The sequence below is a fragment of the Pinus tabuliformis genome, chromosome 3_1, assembly GCF_031772625.1.
Source record: "Pinus tabuliformis cultivar Carrire ecotype Pingquan chromosome 3_1, CPIR1, whole genome shotgun sequence".
NCBI classification, from domain to species: Eukaryota; Viridiplantae; Streptophyta; class Pinopsida; order Pinales; family Pinaceae; genus Pinus; species Pinus tabuliformis.
This window is the reverse complement of record NC_142301.1, coordinates 844,896,332-844,919,362: the sequence shown is the minus strand read 5'-3', so window position 1 is coordinate 844,919,362 and position 23,031 is coordinate 844,896,332. Positions and strand designations below refer to the sequence as shown.

Below are 23,031 nucleotides of genomic sequence, written 5' to 3'. Positions count from 1 at the left end.
AAATCATTTTTATCTTGTGGTTGTGTCTTATTTTATTAGATCTATCCATCTTAATTAACCAGGACTCATTTACATTCGTCAAGTTGTCCATCTTTAAGTCTCCTAGAGCCTATGTTTCACAGGTTATTCTCATTCATACACCCCAGGGACTACCCCAGTTGACTTGTCTAGGAGAGAGTCTAAACGGAGTAAGGATAAGAGTGACAGCACTTACTCTGAGTGTTGTCACGACACCTAGACACTTTGTGCGACAATAGGTCCCATTAAAAATAATTAATTATTTTAATAAAACTGTCTCTGGGTCGAATTTTCCAAAACGATTTCTGGGTATTGGAGAATGTATGTGTCTAAGCCTCCCTGCAAATTTTGAGACTTAGAGCACATTTGAGGCTACCAGAAATCAACATCTGCTTGATATGAAATTGAAATTTCAATGTGAATGTTCAATGTTTTATTTTTTAATTTCATAATTCAAATTTCATATATATTATAATTTATATAATATAGTATATAGTGTAAACCCTCGATGAACCCACGCACCTGGTTTCAAAAAGTGACATACCTGTCTTCGTACCCCTACCCAAACCTGTGTTCCCTGGCAACTTAGGTGTGAACATGTGATCCAACATCTCGTATTTGACTTGGAAACCTACTTACCCTACAATTGTGTCTGTTTCTCAACAAAAGTCAATACCAACACTTTTCAGAACCATATCATAGAGTTTGGCAAAAGCATGTCCAATCATGATGGTCCTGTAGATATTTCGATCAAAACTATAACCTGATATTAAAATCAGCTGGATGACTTACATGAGTTTGCCAAAAGTGTTTCCAGACAATTTAAATAACCTTAATAAATATAGCAGATCATGGAAAACCACAAATGCACACAAAGAAAATGTCCGTTGTCATTTTTAATAGCAGTTATTTGCTAACTTAATCCATGTACAAAGGCTGCAACAGCTCTGACAAGCGGCTTATCAAAAATAACAAACAACCAATGCTACTAATCAACCTACAGAAGAAATTTCAGACATGCATATTATTATCAGTTGAAATTTATCCTACAAGACCTCAGACCTGTAAAAATGGATGCAGCCAAAAAGTCATTATAACATAACAGAAATGAAATAAGAAACTCACCTGAAAAACAAAATCCTTCAAAACAGTTTGTGTTTCCGACAACAATATCTGCATAAAAGAATTCTGCAACTTTTCCGCAAAGCCAGAAATGTCACCAATTAATGCATAGGCATCAATCACCTACACAAGCATTCTTTTTCGAATTAATTCATTTATTCAAATTTATTTCTGGATCATAAAGAAAATAGACTTGTGTAGAGATAGCACTAGTTCTAAAGGTACTACAAGTAAACTGCTAAAAAAACATCTCAGAATTTATATGTATTGTCTTATAGAAAATATTTCTAATATCTATTATGCTTTATAGACTTCATAACATCATTCATCATTTTTCAACATTTCCAGCCATAACATCTACTGGATTTATATATTATCAACCTTCAAACTCTGGTATAAACAGAATACGATGACCATTCTCCCTTTCGAAATACTAACAATTTATAGAGATGACCAATAGAAGCAACAGGATATGAACATACAAAGACTATCAAATGGAATGCCAACGTATGTCAGTAATCACATACAGTTCCTAGTAAGACAAATAATAACCTATACACCATGTAACCACACTATTCAAGATATCGAACTGTGGAGTCTGAGCAGGAAAATATATGGCTAGCCAATACCAACCATAACAGTCCCTGTGATTCCTTGATTCTAGTGTCTCCATAAATGTTATATGCAAGAAAATCTTCCATACTAGGGGAAAAAACTCTCTATACAGCAGCTTCCCCTTTATCAACCTTAATTGCATTGCATAGCGACCCATAAGCTAAAATGAGGGTTCAATAAAACAATGGACATGGAAAATGCCACAATACGATTGTTTTGTTTAATCATTAAAGAGGCCCAAGAGGATACAAACCATCCACAAAATACTTTATTTTAGCAAGTAGGCACCATGAAACAAACTGCCTTCCCCAAAAGCTGTGACAAACCCCAGTTCCCAACGCAAAAAGAATAAGAGAAGATTAAAGAACATAACAAAAGAGAAAAAGGTGTCACAAAGATAAATAATTTGCATGGATCCAATCACAGGTTGTAGAAAATTTTGCAATCTGGTAGCCCTCCCAGTTTCAAAGTTTTAGCAGTCTTTAATGCCCACAACCCCAAATGTGTTAGGTGATATAAAACATTTAATACAAATTCATTTCAAACATTTATAAGCTACCTCTACACCTTATTTTCAGCTGATATGAAAGTAAGGACAAGCTCACACACACAGAATTTTTACACAATTTTTTTGGTCTAATGACCCTGGAAAAACCCACAAAGGGGGAATATTTCTAATACCTATTATGCTTTATAGACTTCATAACATAATTCATCATTTTTCAACATTTCCAGCCATAACATCTACTGCATTTATCTATTATCAACCTTCAAACTCTGCTATAAACAGAATACAATGACCATTCTCCCTTTCGAAATACTAAACAATTTATAGAGATGACAAATAGAAGCAACAGGATATGAACATACAAAGACTATCAAACAGAAAGCCAAAGTATGTCAACAACCACATAGAGTTCCTAGTAAGACAAATAATAACCTATACACCATGTCTATGTCACACAGTTCGTGTTCGAATTCGAGTTCGGCAACAATTAAGTTCGATTCGAATTCAAATTTTCCGATGAGGTTCGTATGAGGTTCAGCATTAAGTTCGAATATACATATTTTTCAGTATATATATATATATATATGACAAAATAATAAAAAATAAAAATCAATCAATAAAGCTATATGAATAGCAATGAGCAACCACGAGCCACAAATCACGACCACTATTCACTTCATGCTCTAGATGGTGTGGACAAGCAACATCTCGAAATTGAATTCAGGAAATTGCCGAGAACACAACACGCAGTAGTTGCGCTCAGCACACTAGAACGAGTACACCCAAACTAAAGTTGGCTTGTGAAAATCTATCAACAGGCATGGTAAATCAGTGTTGATAATATCAATATCGGCAAAATATCGGCGAGGGTCCAGAAAACATCTTATCAGCAAAATATTGGCAAATATCGGCAAGCATAAAAAATGCATAATATATTCATTTTTTTCAGATTTTTAAACATATAAAGAAATAACAACATGAAATAAACACATTGGCACATAAATATGAATAAATCACTGATACATATGATGTTGAATAGAAATGATACATCAAAGGCGATACCAAATCTTGTTGATCCTTGATAATTGTCCAATCAAGGACTCAAATGTGGAGAACCAATACAAAATAATATCACATATATAAAAGTATCTCATCATCATGAGTTATATGTAGCAAAACAAATAAAACTAGCAGTTATCTATCTGAAATCAATGTCCTCTCCCCCTTTTACGAGAAAACATGATGGGTTGTTTGCCAGGCCTGCCCCTAGTAGTAGAAGGCCCTGGCCCTGCCCCTACACCTAATGTCAAATAATGAGTGCTAGGTATGGAGTTGGAGGTATGGTATTGATGTGGATGCTCCCACAGTCTGCTCCTACTCCTCTGACTCCTGCTCCTCCTCCTCCTCGTGCTGCTTCTCCTCCAAGTCCTCCTCCTCTTGCTGTCCCTCTTCTAATGGATCATCTGGCTCTAACCATGAAGGTGACTCCTCCAAGACGGGCTCCTCAGACTCCACCCTCCACTGAAACAATACATCAATATTCTCTAAGAAAATGGCATTTGGATCCATTGGTGCTTCTATTTGCTTCACTTGAAGTCGGATATTGTAATGCACATACACTAAATCAGTGAGGCATGTGAAATCCAACCTGTAAGAGTGTCAAAAAAACTAATGAGTCTTGACTCTTGACACTTGAAGGTCATAAATTAAAAATTTAAACTTACAATAAGTGTAATTTCTCAACTGAAGGCTGGAGCTCAAACTTATACCTGTTGCGTGTATTTTTTTAAATACACTCCAATTGCGGTCACACCTTGAAGAGCTACATGTTTGACTCAAGATTCTTATGGCCAATTTCTGCAAATTTAGTGCCCTTGCACCATAGCTTCGCCACCAAATATCTACAACAAAATAAAGAAATAAAAAATTCAAAAACCTAAAACATAATTAAACTTTCAAATAAAAGTTACATAATTGAATTTTAAAAGTCTAGAATTATAAGTAAGGAAATTTTAAATTGAAAATTCTAATTTCTAATGAGTGATGACTTGTCACTTACGTGGCATGAAGAGGGTCCTTTCCCTAATAGCATCATCAAAGCCAAATAGACCAACACAATCCCGATAAAACTATATCTCGCGATTGATTTTGCTACGAAACTCAGGATTAGGTACCATCCTATGAATACAGGAATGGAGCCCTTCCATCACCTCGCCATCAAAATCAAAGCCGCATTTGTATGAAAATGTGGGGTTGAGGAAGAGTGTTGCTGCATGAATGGGTCGATGAAGCATCCTTGTCCACCGACTATCAATCACATCCCATAACATCATATGCCTATCAAGCCCAACAGAACCCTTGTCTGCATAATAAGAACGAATGGCCTCCTTGGCCCTATCCATGGCCTCATACAAATAAGCCATTGCAGGCTTCTCCCCATCTACCAATCTCAAAACCTTTACTATAGGTTCACTAACTGAGCATGCTTCTTCTACTCCCTGCCAAAACGTGTCAGAGTACACCATTTTTACAATGGCTCTCCTGTCCTGTCTCTTGCTGTATCTACAATCACACCACTCATCAGAAACAAACATTTACTTCAACTCAAATTAACATCGAAGCAAAGACTGAAGATTAATAAATCTCGTGGCAAAACGTGTGATAGCGGGATGCCGCAACTCCTTGTTTCTAGCAAACCTCCTCATGAGGCTAACCACAAAAGCATGGTTATAAATAAACTTGGGGATGCTCCTAGCCATATCAACCACCTCCTTGATGGAGGAGAGTTTCCCCATATCCTCAAGCAGCAAATCGATACAATGTGCTACACAAGGAGTCCAAAACAATGTGTGATGCCTCTCCATAAGCATCTTGCCGGTAGAGACATAATTAGCTGCATTGTCTGTTGTGACTTGCACCACATTCTGCACACCAATCTCCCGGATGAACCCATTTAACAACTCACATATCATTGTTGCATCTTGGATATGTGCTGATGCATCCATTGATTTAATAAACACAGTACCTTTAAGACAATGTACCAAGAAATTTAGAAGGGTCCTACCCTTCCTATCTGTCCAACCATCAGACATCACTATGCATCCAGAAACTTCCCATGTTTTTTTCAACTCCTCCAATCTAGAGTTGATGCCCTAATTTTCTACTTGAAGAATTGGCCCTCGCAACTCCTCATATGTGTTGAAATTTCTAATTTTCCTTAGTTAGAAACCCTTCATGCACTTTTTCTGATTTATTCCTACCTACTTGTTATTTTTCTTTAAAAAGTTATTTACAAAGTAAATACTGAAAATAAACACTAGTGCATGCTCAACATATTACAGATCAACAACTAAAAGAAACAAGAACAAACACACCACATGACACCATTTTTTTTGGACCAATGTCCCCAGAAAAACCCAATGTGGGAAAACCGGTGCAGCTATCTGAGGGTTTTCTTATTAAGCAATATCAGAGTACAATCTTGGTGCCGAAATTGGCCTACCCAACAGAGAATTTCCTTAGCATCTATACCTCACAGTTTGAGAGAAATCTCCTGGCTGAAACCCCAGAAAATCCTTCCGGCAGCTCTTCAGCACAAAACTGCTTTGCAACCCTAGCGTTTGCCCAAACTAGACTACGTCAACCCCTCTCTGTCTCACGTTGACCCTACGTTAGCCTGGGCTACGTCAGCCCCTCTCTGTCTCACGTTGACCCTACGTCAGCCTTTCTCAGCCTGCATCAGCCCCAAGATGCCCTACGTCAGCTTTGGGAGCCTCTGCGTCAGCCACGCTGGCCCCTCTGGTGCTCTGCACAGCACTTGGCTGCCTCTGCGTGGCCCTGCGTGAGCCCTTGCTAGCTCTGCATCACTCTCCTTGGCTGTTGTGTTGCTCTCCCGACACAATCTCTGCCTTCTCTGTTTCTTTGTACTCGATGCCCCTCAGATACTCTCTCGATCACCGATTCTATCTCTCTTAGCAAACCCCACTCTAGAGAATAGAATGATTGATCATCTAATGTGTTCTCCAAGTGACCCTCAAGCCTCCTCTTATACTTTTCCTGTTGACATCTCAACGGTCGAGATTAAGTCCCTAATCAATGACTAAGATTAAATCTAGCTTGATCCATGTCTTTTGGACCATTCTAAGACCGATTCATATTGATACACATTAATATTTTGTTTTCCCTAAGTTTAGACTTAGGGACTCCATTAAAAATATTATTTAATTTAAAATCTCTTGATCTGTTTAGAATCTACCCAAACCCTTTCTGGGTATTGGAGATCTCATGTGCCCCAACCTCTTCACCAAATTTCATGGCTAGAGCACATCCGATGCTACCCCAAATCAGCAATATGTAGCACTTTTGTACCCTGGGCCCAAAACAGCGATAGCATCACACATTGGCTGCCAAAATGGATTGGTTTTGGTGATGTTGAGAGGTAAGTCATTCCAAAAAAGACACCTCCCCATGACTCCATCTGCTTCTTGCTTCTCATTTTTTTTAACAATTGATTTTATGTCAGGTTGTGCTCCATGTCCTGTTCGTGGAACAAAAAAAGATGACTTTGCACTAGCAGTAGCAGGTGATGCTGTGAAGCCCCTCACACTACCCTCAGCATCAAAATCAGAAGAAGATATCCCGAAAGTTCTACCTGCACATTCAGCCTTGTTTCTTTCTGTCTTTTTCATCAATTGCTTCAAGAGCTTTTTGTATAAGCTCCAGACTAGAAACTGTACAAATCCCAACATCATGTCCAATGAGTCTAGCCAAATGGTATTTCAAGCGCGTAACTCCTCCAGTCATCCTAATCCCACACAATTTCCATGATAAATATGCCCAATTTGTCCCCCCATCAAGCTCCCCATACTCCCAAAATGGCTCCAAGGCTTTTGGCATATTTGAATTTTGTAGTGAGCTAACTCAAACCTAGGCACCCAAAAAAAAATGGAATTCATAAGTAATAACCACCTCATTTTACAAAATATTTTTTTTGCTACCTTATTTGCAATGTGAATTCAATGATAAATCATAAATGACAATAAGAGGGTGCATTTGAAAGTTAGAAAAAAATGGAGTTTGTTGTCCAAATATGGAGAAAACCCTTGCATTTGGTCATGGGCATGAAAATCATAGCAAAGAGGCAAGCAAGAATAACCCTAAATCTATCAAAAAAATCATTAACATAGGGGTTTATTAGAACATACCTGTTAATGGAAGAAATGAAGATTGTCTCATTGTTCTTCAATCTTTGATCAACAAAATATTCATTGTTGGTGGCGATAATGGCTATTCAACCCTCGATTCCTCCTTGATAGCAAGCACAATGCTCTCCCCTTCCTTCTCCAACAATCAGAAAACAAGAATAAGAAAAAAAACAAATTTGGCCTTTTCTAACCGCGGCATTGCATTTTTTCACCCGCCCCGGCGATATATTAGGTTACAGCGCGATATTTTCCCAAAATATCGTCGATATTTCGAAAATATAGCGATATTTTCGAGGACACAAAATATCACGATATTTCCTCGGCGATATTTCGTCTCCCTCAAAATATCGCAATATTTGCAAATATCGGCGATATTGTCTTCACTATCATAAATAAAGCCAAACCAATGGCCACCGCCGAAAACTAACTGGTGGAAAGCGAAACAAGAGAAAACCATGTGTTTCCCATGGCTTTTCTCATAAACCTTAAAACAACTGACAAAAATCGCCCGAACTCTAGCTTCGAAGCCCAAAAAAATTTTAAAAAATTATAAAATTTGGCTTCAGGTCCGTCTTTAGGTTCACCTTCAGGTTCAAATTCTTTGAGGTTCGACTATCAGGTTCGCCGAACCTAAACAAATTTGAAGTTTTTGTTTGGGTTCGCCGAATTTCGAACCTCAAGGTTCAAATTCGGGGAACCCTGTGACATAGCACCATGTAAACACACTATTCAAGATATCGAACTGTGGAGTCTGAACAGGAAAATATTATGGCTAACCAATACCAACCATGACAGTCCCTGTGATTCCTTGATTCTAGTGTCTCCATAAATGCTATATGCAAGAAAATCCTCCATACTAGGGGAAAAAATTCTCTATACACCAGCTTCCCCTTTATCAACCTTAATTGCATTGCATATCTACCCATAAGCTAAAATGAGTGTTCAATAAAGCAATGGGCATGGAAAATGCCACAATACGATTGTTTCGTTTCAAGTTTAAAGAGGTCCAAGTGGATACAAACCATCCACAAAATACTTTATTTTAGCAAGTAGGCACCATGAAACAAACTGCCTTCCCCAAAAGCTGTGATAAACCCCAGTTCCCAAGCAAAAAGAATAAGTGAAGATTAAAGAACATAAGAAAAGAGAAAAAATTTGTCACAATGATAAATAATTTGCATTGATCCAAGCACAGGTTGTAGAAAATTTTGCAATCTGGTAGCCCTCCTAGTTTCAAAGTTTTAGCATGTTAGGTGATATAAAACATTTAATACAAATTCATTTGAAACATTTATAAGCTACCTCCACACATTATTTTCAGCTGATATGAAAATAAGGGCAAGCTCACACGCACAGAATTTTTACACAATGTTTTTGGTCTAATGACCCTAGAAAAACCCACAAGGGGAAAACCAATCTTCAAGGAGGATTATATTGCTTCTGACACAGCAAAAATATAACAGACTTATCTCCCTTGGCTGACAAGATAGTACAGTCCTTTTTGCATGAAGAACATTGCCACTAAGTAGACAATCTTTGTCTCTGATTCTGCCTTGGTTCTCAAGCTGGTAATGCCTTGAACCTGGGTCAAACTCGGCAGAATTTCCTCTGAAATTCCATGCCTTTGTTCTGACCAAACTGCCTCAGGATTAATGCTGAAGGTGCCTCAAAGCTCGTGCTCTCAGACCACAAATTAACAGCAGAGACGGCCCTCCTAGAAATGTGGCCCAGGAACTGTGACTTTGGCGGAAAATATGAGGTTCAAAATGGTCTTCTGCTCCACAAAATATACACTTAGAATCACTCTCAGCCTCCCTACAAATCAGCGCAGACCTACACCTTGAATCTCGACCTACACCTTGAATCTCAGCCTGCTAACCCCTTGATTCTTGGCTTGCTATAACTGCACGAAATTCTCAGCCTGCGTGGCTGTCAGTTCAGCTAGGTTCAAAATGGTCTTCTGCTCCACAAAATATACACTTAGAATCACTCTCAGCCTCCCTACAAATCAGCGCAACCTACACCTTGAATCTCGACCTACACCTTGAATCTCAGCCTGCTAACCCCTTGATTCTCGGCTTGCTATAACTGCACGAAATTCTCAGCCTGCGTGGCTATAGGTTCAGCTAGATAGTAGAAACTCGGGTTTGGTAGCCTTCATGCTGTTTGATTGCCCTTTCTCAGTTCTGCAATCTCAGCCTCCTCTCCTTTTATTCTTCTCACCTTCTCTCAAATGCTCATGGGAATGAATGAGAGTAAACTTTCATTTTTCCTTTTTTGTCTTCTCAAAAGAAGAGAACCCTAACCCTTGAGATCTAATGGCTGAGATTAACTCTCAGCTCATTAGATCAAAGGTGGAGATCATTCCCTCTCTTGAACCCCTCTCTCATGTGGTCCCCCTCAATTAATGAGACTCCTAGTCACTTTTAATGTTTTTGTACCATGTGCATTTTTTCTCTTGTCACTTTAATATTAAAAAGTGTACTTTGTACTTTCCTCATAAAGTCACTCTATAACACTAGTGACACATATATTAAAGTAGATCATACATCACTCATAAAAAGTAACTTTCCTCCATGACATTAATAAAACTCATAATTTCACCTAAGTTGCACTGAAACGGATACGGAGTTTGAAACAGATATGACGAATTTTCAAAAAATCTGGATACAATATGGCAAGGAAACGACACGTATATATATGTTAAAAAAAAGATATATATATATAACAAAATAAGAATTCCATATTACCATTCATCTTTTAGAATCTAGATTCTATATCTAAAAATACATAATCATCATCATGAATTCAGCATAAACAAATCATCATCATCAATTCAACATAAACATTGTCATCATCATTAATGGTTATTATAACATTCGTGATCCAACATATCATCAAGTTTTTGTTTCAAATTTCAATCATCAACATGACAACATCATCACCAAAATTAATAATGCACACTACATAGTACAAAGTACAAAATGATTAGTGAACTATGACTGGCAATCTACTATCATATGGCATATTATGATATTCAATGTTTATTGTTCAAAAGCTTAAAACACCATCATAAATTACATTTACATATCATCAAATATGTCTTCACCCATGTCATTAAGAACGACATCCTCTCTAGTAGTGGGAACATTGCTACTATGTCCACTTGAAAATCCAACTATTGGTGCCTCTTCATCAAACAATGTCATATGAGACCTAGCATTCAACGTCATATCCAATCAGGCAACTCTGGTTCCACATCTCATAGTTTGGTGGGCTCAAATATGTAGTCGTCACTCTTGTGTGATAGAAGGCGAAGGTTTGAATGAACATACACTAGTTCCTCAACCTTATTGGAGCCCAATCTATCTCGCTTCAACAAATGCATGAAGCCATATGTACTCCAGTTCCTTTTTGTTGAAGAGTAACTAACAACCTGTGGCCAATTTTTGGATATGTGGAAGTTCCCCACCATAGTAGTTCCACCAATCAATTGGACTTAATTTGGTCTTGTCCCACATACAATCAATATCAGCACCCAAAGCCTCTAATCCCACAAAATGAGCAAACTCTGAACGAATTTGAATCCCAATTTCAAGGTCTACAAAAAGCTTTCTAAAAGATCTTTTAAATCCTTGTGAGACTTATGGGTATTTATTTGGTGTGGTTTTTTCCGGATCACTTAGCAACTCTTCAGAATAATATTTTGGATTCACTACATAGGCCAAAAGGTGCAATGGGGTGGTCATCTTGTTCCATCTTTTAATCAATATATCTTTTACTTCATTGTCAAAGCCTTCATCTGGGTCCTTCTCTTTAGCATTTATAACCACCCTTAGCTTCTTTATCATGGAATCAATGCCCTCATACACCTCTCCCAAATTAGGCATATGTGTGTCAAACATGTGGAGCAAATCCACAATTGGCTTAATAAATGCCAAGAGGTAGTCCACCCTATCCCACCATTCATCATCATCAACCAACCTTTTCATTGCTTGTGTTCTTTCAAATTGGGATTGCTTCCATTGATTCCAAAGAGAACTACATACCATTGATTGTAATGCTTTGTTCACCTGCATAAGCTTTGTTAAGACTATGATGTGAGAAGCAAAACGAGTCTCGAAAACCTGCAAGTGCCAACGTTTCAATAAATTAAAAATTATATTTGATTGAATACCTATTATGATACACGAATCATAACATTTGAGAATCCAATTTACATATTTGAATTTAGATTCATAGAAATTAGAATTTATGAAATAAACTTTAAAGTTTAGGTACCTTAAGGAGCTCCAAATTCGCAAATTCAATATAGATGCCTTGGGACATGTGGTGGTTTGTGATGAAGGCTTGAATTTATTTTGCCTCTTCAAAAATAACTCAAATCCACTCAATTTGCTTCTCCATCTCGCTCAACATGAGATTCAATGAATGTACAACACAAGGGGTCCAAAAGTTGTGTTGATATTTGCCTTCAATAATTAGGCTTGCTACTCTACACACCATTGCATTGTCAGTTATTACCTAGACAACATTTTTTGGCCCCACCAATTCAATCGCTTCAATCAAGATGTCAACAATGAATTGGGAATCTTTTAGCTACCCCTCACAATCCAATGTCTTCAAAAACATTGCCCCCTTTGGGCTCTAAGCAATCACATTGATTGAAGGCCTATTCCTTTTATCTTTCCATCCATCAAAAATGATGGACACCCCTGAAATGCGCCATGAATTATGAATAGGGCTTAATTTAGCCACCAAATCTAACTTCTCAACACTCAACATTGTAATTCAAACCTTCTCATATCCAAGTCTCTTGTACCCTTTTGGGGCTTCATTCATTGCTTTGATCATCTTTGCCTAGTAAAGAGATTGCACAAGGCTAAAGGGAAGGCCATGTGCATAAATGCATAGACCTATACCTACATCTACCGTCTCTCGAGCATCATTATTAAAACTCTTTTCAAGCGGCCCCAAATTAGATCGCTTTGAACCAGGGTTGCCAATTCCATAAGAGGGAAGTGGAGGCTTTGATGAAGATGATCCCAACCTTGTTGGTTGTTTGAATTGAGAGACAGGATTTTCCTCATTTGCTTTAGCATCTGCCTCATCTTGTTCTTTCCAATATTTTACAAGTTTTTCCTTGCTTAAACCTTTTCCCTCTGTCCCATTCTCTTTAGGTGGGTCAGTGCATATTTGAATCCCATTGCCTCTTAACCCAAGTAAATGTGCTTTAACCTGGGTGTATGATCCCTTAAACTCCTTTTGACACTCACTGCAAACCCATGCCAATGATCCCCCTCCTTGGATCTTCCCTACAACAGTTACATATTTCCAAAGTGGTGACTTTGGATCAACCTTAGAGACATAATTAATTTCTGGTTCCTCTGCCTCACAAATGGTTGAACTTCAAAGTTTTCATAGTGATGATGTAAATAAAACTACAAAATAAAATTGACAATTAGAAATTCAAACTCAAATAATTTTAAAATTTATAATTGTAATTTGTTTTCACGCTAGAAGATATGTGCCCCCTTTCAATGAAAGTTGTTTTAAGGGGAATGGTATTCAAAGACTAGCCTTTCAAGTTTCATCTTATACAATAAGCATTATTGTTTGTGTACCTTTGAACAAATTTATTGATTCCTTATGAGTCACAAATCCAAATGCTCGTAACAATTACAAAACAGTGAAACACACCTTTGGATTGTTAATTGTCAATTTTGTTAAGGTTATCTTCTCTACAATCTAGGTAAGCCCCAAGGGCATTTATATTGTAAATTATTAGATAAATGATTGCTAAACCAGTACAAATTTCTAAACAGTTAGTTCTCATAAACATGGGGATTCAGCAAAGCAAAGTGAACTTCCAATGATCTGATTTTATTAACTTCCTAGTGTATACCTTGATCATAAGTTGGTTATGAACAGATGGGCATCAGAAGACCTTTTACTCTCTAGAGTCTATATACAAATGGCATTATGGTAAGAATAAGAAAACAATTTAGCAACATCTTGCCATCCAATAGGACATTTTTAAGATTCACAATTGGGAATGACATAAAAATTAAAGCAAAGTGATCTAATTTACAAACTGTGAGATAATGTTCACATAACAACAAATACAAATTATGCCACTTTTCAATCCTCATTGTAACCAACTGTATGAATAAATGTACAAAAGATAGAACCCTTGAAAGGTGGAACAGTGGAACAAATACCCCGTCCGCTTGCCTGGATTCTGGAACGGTGGAACAGTGGAACAAATACCTTGTCCACTTGCCTAGATTCTGGAACGAGTAACCACTTAAGTTTCAACTGGAAGCTTTAGCTCCAGCTCACGACTTTGAATGGACGAATTTGAACTTTGAAGTTTGGCTTGGTTCTGCTTCCAAGTTCCAAAAGACAAGCGGCTTTGGCTTGGCTCTGGTTCCAAGTTCCAAGTTCAAATAGAACTTACCAACAGACGAGGCAGGCTTTTACGGTTTACCAACCAATAGACCACAGTTTACGGCTCTTATAGACCACAATTTACTATTGAGTCTTGACCAACAGACAATTCCAACTGTCAACAATGTCGATGGCTCTTTAGTGTTCACAATGGCTCGATGAGCATCCACAAGTTCAGTCTCCAAGTCAGTGGTGCTAAGTGCTCACTGTCTCTGGTTTCAACGTCTAGACTCTCCAACAAAATGATAAGTCACACAAGGCATATGCATATTGCAAATGGAAGTAGGGTTATACAGAAACCTTGTCAAAATGTTAAAATGGGTCGATCGTCAGGCCTTCCAACTCAAAAGATTTCGGAAACGGATCCAAACAAATTTGCAAATTAAAAAACCATTTCCAAAACCAGATCCGTCGTTTCCAAATTGATGGCACAATGAAAAAACATTTTTCCAGCGTTTCCAGGCGAATCGTATGAGAATCGTCCCTATTTCTGTTTGGGAAACAAGGAATGGCATTTCAGGTAGAATTCCTAGTCGTTTCTGGTAACTTAGAATGTCACATGACAAAAATACATTAATATGTTTTCCTAGGCCAAAAGCATAAATGCACTAGGAAACACCTCCTTGGTACCCTTATTTTCAAGATAGGTACAATACCTGATATGGATACAAAAAAATTTAGAACAAATTGGATACAATACATCTATGATAGGAGAATTACAAAAAATAATAAATAAATAATTTATATATATATATATATATAACAAATCATAAAACATAAAAATCTCATCATGCCATTCATGAAATTGCAAATAAAAGGCAAAAAAATTGCTCTCATTAATATCCTTTTGAGAAACATGTCTTCTAAAGCCTCTTCGGCAAAGCTGCCATGCTATGAGAAGCATATATGTCATGTAACATCATTTAATAAATAAAAGAAGAGCTCTTCAACACAAGAATAATATGTAAAAAGTTAAAAGTAATTAGTTCTCTTATCAGTGTGTAACAACGAAAAGTTGTGTAAAAATAATAAAGTGTTGTTACTTTTCATTATGAAACCTTTCATCAACAATTTATTTGAAATGTGGCCATTATCTAGGGGAAGGAAAACCCTAGCCAAGGTTGCATTTGCAAGGTAACTTCAAAGGTGACCTGGTATCGTTAAACCATGCTTTGGAGAATACATAAGTGACAAGAGAAACAGACTAAATTAGAGGCATCTTATATCAAAGTGTATCAATTACATAAAGTGGTGTTGTATATATATCTAGCAAGTTCCATTATTACGATTTGGAACTGCTCACTTAATTTCCTAATAACATTTATCACTAATGTCATTTATTCCAAATGACTTATTTTATCATATTATATTAGTGCTCTTATACATTTATTACCAATGTTATTAGAACCTGACCATTCATCGAACCAGTAGAGACCAAAAATGTGAATCAAACCGTAAAAGGTGATGGAAATATTGAGAGTGGGGTGAATCAGTATTTCCTTATTTTCACAATTGGTTAGTTAGATTTAATTAAACATTCAGAGCATTAATAAAACACAAAACATCGTCATTACATCTATGACAGAACACACAGAATTTTCCCCAACAACAGCTTCACATTATGTATGGTTTACGTACACATTTTCTAGCTATGCTAGAAGGAAGTATAAAACTCCCCAAGTCTGAATGTGTTCGCACATCAAATCTGCAGGAGTCTTCAGCCTCCCTTACAATCAACCAACCAACTGCAGCTACCTCACTGCCACAAACACCTATTGTTGTTGCTGCTAACATTGTCCACTTCTACTGCCATTGCTACAACTGCAATATCACTAATCACTGCTTCTATCCACTGCTGCCTCTGCTGCTCCTACTCTGCTGCTATTGTTCACTATTGCCCTCAGTCACCACAATCCTGCAACTTACAACTGCTCATATGCTGCTATACATCCAAGTCACTGATATGTCAATGGTTATTGTCTTTTCAAGTGTATCATCGTCAGATAGATTACTATCACTCATCGAGGTCACTGCAATGGTCAGTAGTCATCAAGATCACTGCTATATACTCAACAACTAGGATATTCACCAACCAATAATCATGCAGTCTTCAAAAGTTCAATCAACATTAACCAAAACAGTCAAATGGATGCCCACACTGGAAGTTGACTTTACCACAGAATCTCATCAAAATACCGCAGTCATAAGTATCACATCCATACCAAAGCCATTGTTACTATCATTCATCCAACTCACTGTCAATCATATCATCGTTTAACATTACTATTCAACTACAGTGTCAATGTCATATAAATTGTTGTCAACAAGCTTACTGCGTCATGGGTCACTCTGTCTTTAAACTTGGTCACTGTCTTACAACAAATCAGCTCATATCAACAGAACTTAACTGCTCACACTATTACTACAATATCGAGTCTTCATAACATTTGTTAGAATAGAAATCCTTGCTATTGATTTGCTTCCAATCAGAAGATGATATAATCTTCTTATCCTTGAGATGATTCTGTTGTTGGCTCTTCTAGAAGAATACCTTTTAGCTCTTTGCCACTTGCCTTGTTATTGACTTTTCTGCAATAGCTTGACTGGATCAGTGGCAATGCAAACTGCTGAAGCTGAGAAGCATTGTTCAATGTTTCTTGCATCAAGGTCAAACCTTAGTCAGCACGGTGACTACCTCTGCTTGTCAATATGGTCATATCATTCATCATCATACATTCAGTCATCAACAATGTGCTTACAACAAAAACTTTGTTAATGATACTTTACTTCTACAGCAGCTTCAAGAGACATACAGGACTGTCTCTTAACAAGAGACACCAAGCACATATACTAAAGGTGACAGACAAGTTTCAAAACCCTTGCTTCAGAACCGTTAATGGAACAGTAATAGAAAAGCCCTTATAATGGACAAGACCCTTACAACAATATTGCTAATTAGACCTTAAGAAAAATAACTCTTCCTTTTGATGATAATGAAATGTTGAGCATATGTGCCGATACCAAATTTGATGCCCTAAAGATATCTGAGAGTGATGAGATAGTTGTACAACACTAACACTGATATCCTTAGAGTTGTAAGACTCTACAACGAACAACTGTGTTTACAATATTAGGGTTTCTTCTTAAGTTTGTCAAGTACATGACATTACTACTACCAGAGGAGCCTTGTTAACTTGTGGTGTGGTTGTAACAGGTTCTCGAGCCCATAGTCAAGAGATGAGACATAGAAATTATAAGATTGAACTTGCTCAAGTCTGTAATGTAAAACTTCGAATCCTGCTACAATTCTTCAACCCTCAGGCATAAATGCATGGAGTACAAAGATCGGCTTGATTCTTGTAGGCACATGTATGGGCATGCATATCTAGACACTGCCACAAGCTTTGTTAATAGAACTGCAAAAGTCGAAATAGCATATAGGCCGAGCAGTTGTTGCTTTAAGTCCACAAGCCAAAAGAAACGCAGTGGTATCTTCAAATCACTCACACAACACTATCATGTAGATACATCACTGCTCCAGATCTTGAGGAATTTCAACCACAGAATCCATGACCTACAACTAGGTTGTGGTCAAGATATTTATTAGAGATATGGCCATACACAATTACTGAGGTATATAGAGAGAGACCCAAAAATACAGTAAGCCTTAAGAGGTCAATATAATCCACAGAACTGCAAGTTCCAGAGATAACGTGTGGGTCATTAAGCAAACCACGGAGCTAAGTTCTTGCAGGTAAATGTCAATACAAATGTTTAAGGTAGAAAGAACCATCGACTTAAGTAATTCGAACTTCCATTTTTCAATAAAACACATTTGCTGCAGATAGGAGTAGATGTGCTATATGTGGATGGTGGCATATGATAGGTCCATCTGAAGGCTACCACCTAAAACTGATGCCCATTTCCTTGATAGGAGCATTCCCCATGCATCAGGCACATCTATCACAACAACATCCATAGTCATTATTCTATCTCAATATGCAACTAGGAAAACCTGTAAATCTTTAATTATCCTACACACTTCAATTCTTTTAAAATCCATTGAACATATGTTGTGATAGGGCCTAAATACCTTTAAGTTCAGTTGCCCATGACTTTCCTTGTCATGACATTTGATGAAGACCCTGCATCTAGCATGCAGTTGTGTAAAAGACGATCATTCACTATCAAAGAAACAAAAAATGGTTGATGATATTCATTCCCCACATAACAATTCATACTTTTCAATATAATTTCTTCATCTTTTGGTTCATCATTAGGCTTTTCTTCCCTTTGAGTGACTTCAATGGCACTTAGTAACTTTTCCCTCTGAGATGGTATCTTCAAAAGCTGTGTCACTGGATAGAAACCTTTGCATTATTCACCCAATTGCCCAAGTCAAAATTTATTTCTGAAGTAGGAGGAAAAAAAAATTGTTATTATTCCGATATTGAATATCCCTTCTTTGATAAGTTATCCCTTTATGTTTTTCCATAGCAAGAATCTGTCCAGATGTAGGATTTTCCCCAAAAATTCAAGTGACATTATCAAAATTTCCAATCATATTATCAACCCCAAGATCATTACGCCTATGATCAATCTAATTTCTTTCAATGGTCTTAACTTGATCTTCCATGGACAACATACTAATTTGACCACTTGTTCCCACATGTTCACCTCCTAACATGCCACTTTCCATAATTCTCCTTACATAGGGTCGTGTGGCCTCATCATGCAACTCATCATATGGCCTACAATATGGGGGAACTTGATCTACGATGTTGGTGAAATCAAATGGATTTGGAGGCCTATAATCTTGTGGAGGGCCCTTATTCTTTTGCCATCTATGATTTGGCCTAGGTTGGAACCTTTGCACTTGTGATCTTTCCATGGCCACCAACCTATTTTGCATGGCTTGCATTTTTTTTGCATGATTCATTTCCATGCTCTTGATCAATTGGGTTAATTCCTTGATGGGATCCTTATCAACCTCCTTTGCTTCAGCTTTCCCCTTAGATTCATGAGCCTTCAATGGCCCTCTACTATAACCAGGAATTTCTGACTTTTCTGATTCATTTCTAGCTTTTTCCATCTTTAAGGCTTCTATTTGACCTGCTTCTAGAGCTGCAGGTTCCTTTCTTCTTAGCTCATGAAATGTGTCAACGACAAAAGCATCCAGATAAGAGCACAATAGAAATTTCTCAAGATGTCTAACATCTTGAGGCAGACTCTTTACCACATCATTGAATCTTTTGTTGAGCTCCTCCACAGTTTCATTTCCGTTTTTCTTGATATGGCTAATGGCATTGATCAAGTGCCTATCTTCTTTCTTTTCTCCATACATATCCAAAAATGCATTAATGATGGCTTGCAAAGAGTCATAAGAGTTAATAGGGCGCTTAGTGAACCAATCAAGAGCATCTTCTTCTAAGGAAAGGACGAAAAGTCTCATCTTTACATCCTCATAGTTAGGGGTGTTACACCACTTAGTGATGCAAACATTCAAATTCTTCATGTGCGATGCAACACTAATGGCATTGTTACCTTGAAAAGAAGGTAATTTTTCAATAGCCTTGTCAGTGATACTATGTGGATCAATGTGGAAAAAGTCGAAGTCGGGATTAAATCGGCAAGGGTCCAAAAGTTGAAAAAGTCATTAAAGTCGGGAGTTTTTGAAAAAGTCGGCAAAATTAAAAAAAAAAAATACAAAAATATTCATTTTTTAAAAAATCCGGACTTTTTCAATAAAATCCTGATTTTTTCCATAAAATCCCGATTTTTTCAAACAAAAAAAATCATTAAAAAAATACCACAATATTTTGGAAAAAGACCCAATTTAATCCCGACTTTTTCGATTTAATCTCGTCTTTTTCAACTGGGAAAAAATCAGCAAAAAATCGGCCGATTTAATCGGCCAGCCAAAAAAATCGAAAAATCGAGATTTAATCCCGACTTTTTCCACACTGGTGTGGATAGCCTTTAATGTTAGCAAAGTTACAAGGAGCAAAAAGATCATTCATGATGTCTGGCTCTACTTGTTCTTGAAAAGAAAATGGATATCAGAAATAGCCTCCTACCCAAGATTAGCAAGAAGTCTACTAGAAGAGAGTCTATTTAAACTTGCTCTAAAAACCTTTTCAGGATCAAGAGTGGGGCTAACTAGACCAGTTGGATTTCTCCTAGTAGAAACTCTTGCAGAAATTGAAACAAGTGGAATCGTCACTTGAGCAAGAATCTAACTATAAAATCCTAAATGCAAAAACCAAAAGTTAGTCATATTCCAGGTACAAGAGGACCTGTCCCCAACAATGGTGCCAAAAAATGTTGTCGCCTTTCTTTCACACCTAGGTTAGTGTGGGAAAAATCCTCAACCCTAGAAGGTGAGATCTTGGTGGCACACTAAGAGAGGCAGTGGTCACCTAATCCCAACTCTCTTCGTTAAAGCTCTCTCCTAGTTAAGCTAAGGGGGGTGGTCCCTAAAAAAGGTTAATGAAGTGAAATGTGAGGTTCTAGGAGACTAAAGTTAGAAGGAGATACTTATCAAAGATAACTTGATTCCAAGATGTGAAAAAAACATATAAATATATGAGCAATATTCAATGATTCACTTGAAAGATAAGAGAATAGACCAGTACTTAAACAAATAATTGCTCAAAGAAAATGACAAATACTTGTTCAAAATGAAATTCAAAATATAATGATAAGCAATCCTGCAAAACCAATGTTAGATCAAGATGAGCAAATAGATATCACTTGCAAATATAAAAGGAAATAGTACTTGTAATGGAAATGCTCAAGTAAAATTTAATGACATCAAGATAACCATGAGCTAAATAATCATCAAAGTAACAAGTACATGAGATAACAGAATTGCAAGTAAACTTAAAATGCCCACAAAATGATTAAAATGATATGCAACATATCTATGTGGTATGCAATTATCTTGGTTAGTTTTATTAGTTGTATTCTAAAGCAAGTTTCAATCTAACTTTGATCCCCATACCTCACCCTTGCCCGGAATTCGGATCTCACAGTGAGGAGTCAATAAGAGTGGAGGGTCCCTAATGTCTATACAACCAACTTAAGTTGGAGGTTAATTTTAGAGAAGCAAATTAGTACTAAAATGCCTAAATGAGATGCTCGAGTGAATGTTATGCCTTCAAGAAAAGTATTGATATTAGTGCTTAATAATAAGAGACAATGCTCGAGTAAACAATACCAATATTTTCAAATGGAAAGCGAAAATGAAAAGTTAACTTAATGTAGCTCCACATGTTCCAATTAGATTGCTTTGCAAGTAAATAAAATCGATACCAAATTGCTTCAATGAAATGACACAAAAATGCTCAACAATAATCATACCACATAAATATAAATTGACAATGGTAAAGCAATGTATTCAAGAGATTTGTGGAACCAAGTAGATCGATGAATCAACTATTCTAAGCTTGCCAAATAAATGAAAAAAAAAAATACTTGCTAGCAAAAAAGGAATATTGCATGTGTTGTAGTAGATTGCCCAATACAAATATTCAAGAAATGGAAATGGAAAACATAAACCAGTCCCAAATTTATGCTAAAATGAAAATGGACATGTGTTATGTTAAGAGACATAATCATGCATGAATGAGCTTAGCAATGAGATTAGCAAAGAGAATTAGAGAAACTGAACTAAAGAGAATAGTCCACTCACAAGCAAAGACCCTCACTCTAAATGGAGAGAAGGGATACCATGGAAAAAAATCCCAAGCTCCCTCGCAAGAAAAATAAATCTTTAATTAATGATTGGTTACAAAGAGAGAAGAGAAAAACCTTTTGAGAAGACTTCCTAAGGGAACGAAAGGAGTCTTTCACAACATGCCACTTTCAAGGGCTAAATCTCTTCCATTAACAAGTGAAAACTACAAGAGATGTCTGACCAAAATCTGAAAATACAAGAGACTAATTTGCAGCAGTCAAATCAGCCACAAAGAGGGTTGTAATTGTTAGTTTTTGGTAGCATTGGAAGTGCTCTAGCCTTGAAAATTGGTGGAGAGGCTAAGGCACATGAGTTATAAAGAACCCAGAAACCATTTGGTGAAATTTTACCCGAATTGTATTTTATTAAAATAATTAATATTTTTAATGGAGTTCGTAAGCCTAAACTTAGGGAAATTAAAATATTAGTGGGTATTAATCAAAATATGTGTGAGAATGATCTAGAAGGCGGATCAAATCATGTGACTTGGAGGGAAATTCTTCAAACTTATTCGAAAAATCCAAAAAAATCTACAGGCAAAGGTGTGGGGTCCTTTAGCCAACAATTTTCATGCTTTCCTAGTTTAAGATAAGAATAGAGTTAAGAATAAATCATGCTAAATTAATCGCTTATGGATAAGCTGTAACAAAGCCTTACGCTTTAAATCACTCTATGTAAAAGCATGCTTTTGTAAAGGATAATGGCCGAGAAGGCTTTATTTGCTAATTATAAAAAAAATAATGAGACGCTCTAAGAAGGGTAGATCCCGGAGGTATTGTGTTCTTGAAGAATTCTCTCTGTGCATAAGAACTTACAGTCTCTGTTAACTGGTATATTTGCATATGTATTTGATGGCGTTTCTTTCCTTCTGAGCCTTGTTAATGGTGATTTGGCCTTAATTTCCTATCATATACGTGAATTAAGCTTGTTGATGCGGTTTTTTCCCTTATATCGGCACGGTTGTTCTTCTTAAATGCATTGTTAAGTCCCGCAGATAAAACTCTGTTTACACAGAGAAATCATGAAAAATACTTAGCCGGAATGAGTTTCCGGACCTGAAATATTATTAAGTCTGGATTATATCCTCATCGGGTCCGAACCCTTTATCGCATCGCAGAACCATAAGTGGAGCGGAAGAGACCTGTGGAACCACCGAAGTCCGAACCCCGATAAGCTCGGACCCAAAATACTATATAGTTGGGTTGATAAGTTTTCGGGTCCGCAAGGTTATCGCATCGCAAGGTTGAAGTGGGAGGAGACTATTGTGTGGACTTTCGGAATCGCCGATAGCGATTGCCGATAGCCACGTGGCATATCGCATCGGGGAATCACCATAATAAAGCGTCGATTGTGTTGTTTCAACCCTTTGGAATAAA

General features: G+C 37.0%; 1 protein-coding gene across 2 annotated transcripts in view; it reads right to left on the bottom strand.

Moving 5' to 3' along the window:
• Positions 1 to 23,031, bottom strand: part of LOC149190171 (coiled-coil protein) — a 462,536-nt gene that overhangs the window by 267,939 nt on the left and 171,566 nt on the right. For both annotated transcript variants that reach the window (XR_016255961.1, XM_089412056.1), the window contains exon 10: positions 1,144 to 1,263. Coding sequence is in view for 1 of the 2 variants with exons in the window: in XM_089412056.1 (XP_089268182.1) it covers positions 1,144 to 1,263 (120 nt within the window). In the remaining variant the exon portion in view is untranslated. The remainder of the gene's footprint in view (positions 1 to 1,143; positions 1,264 to 23,031) is intronic.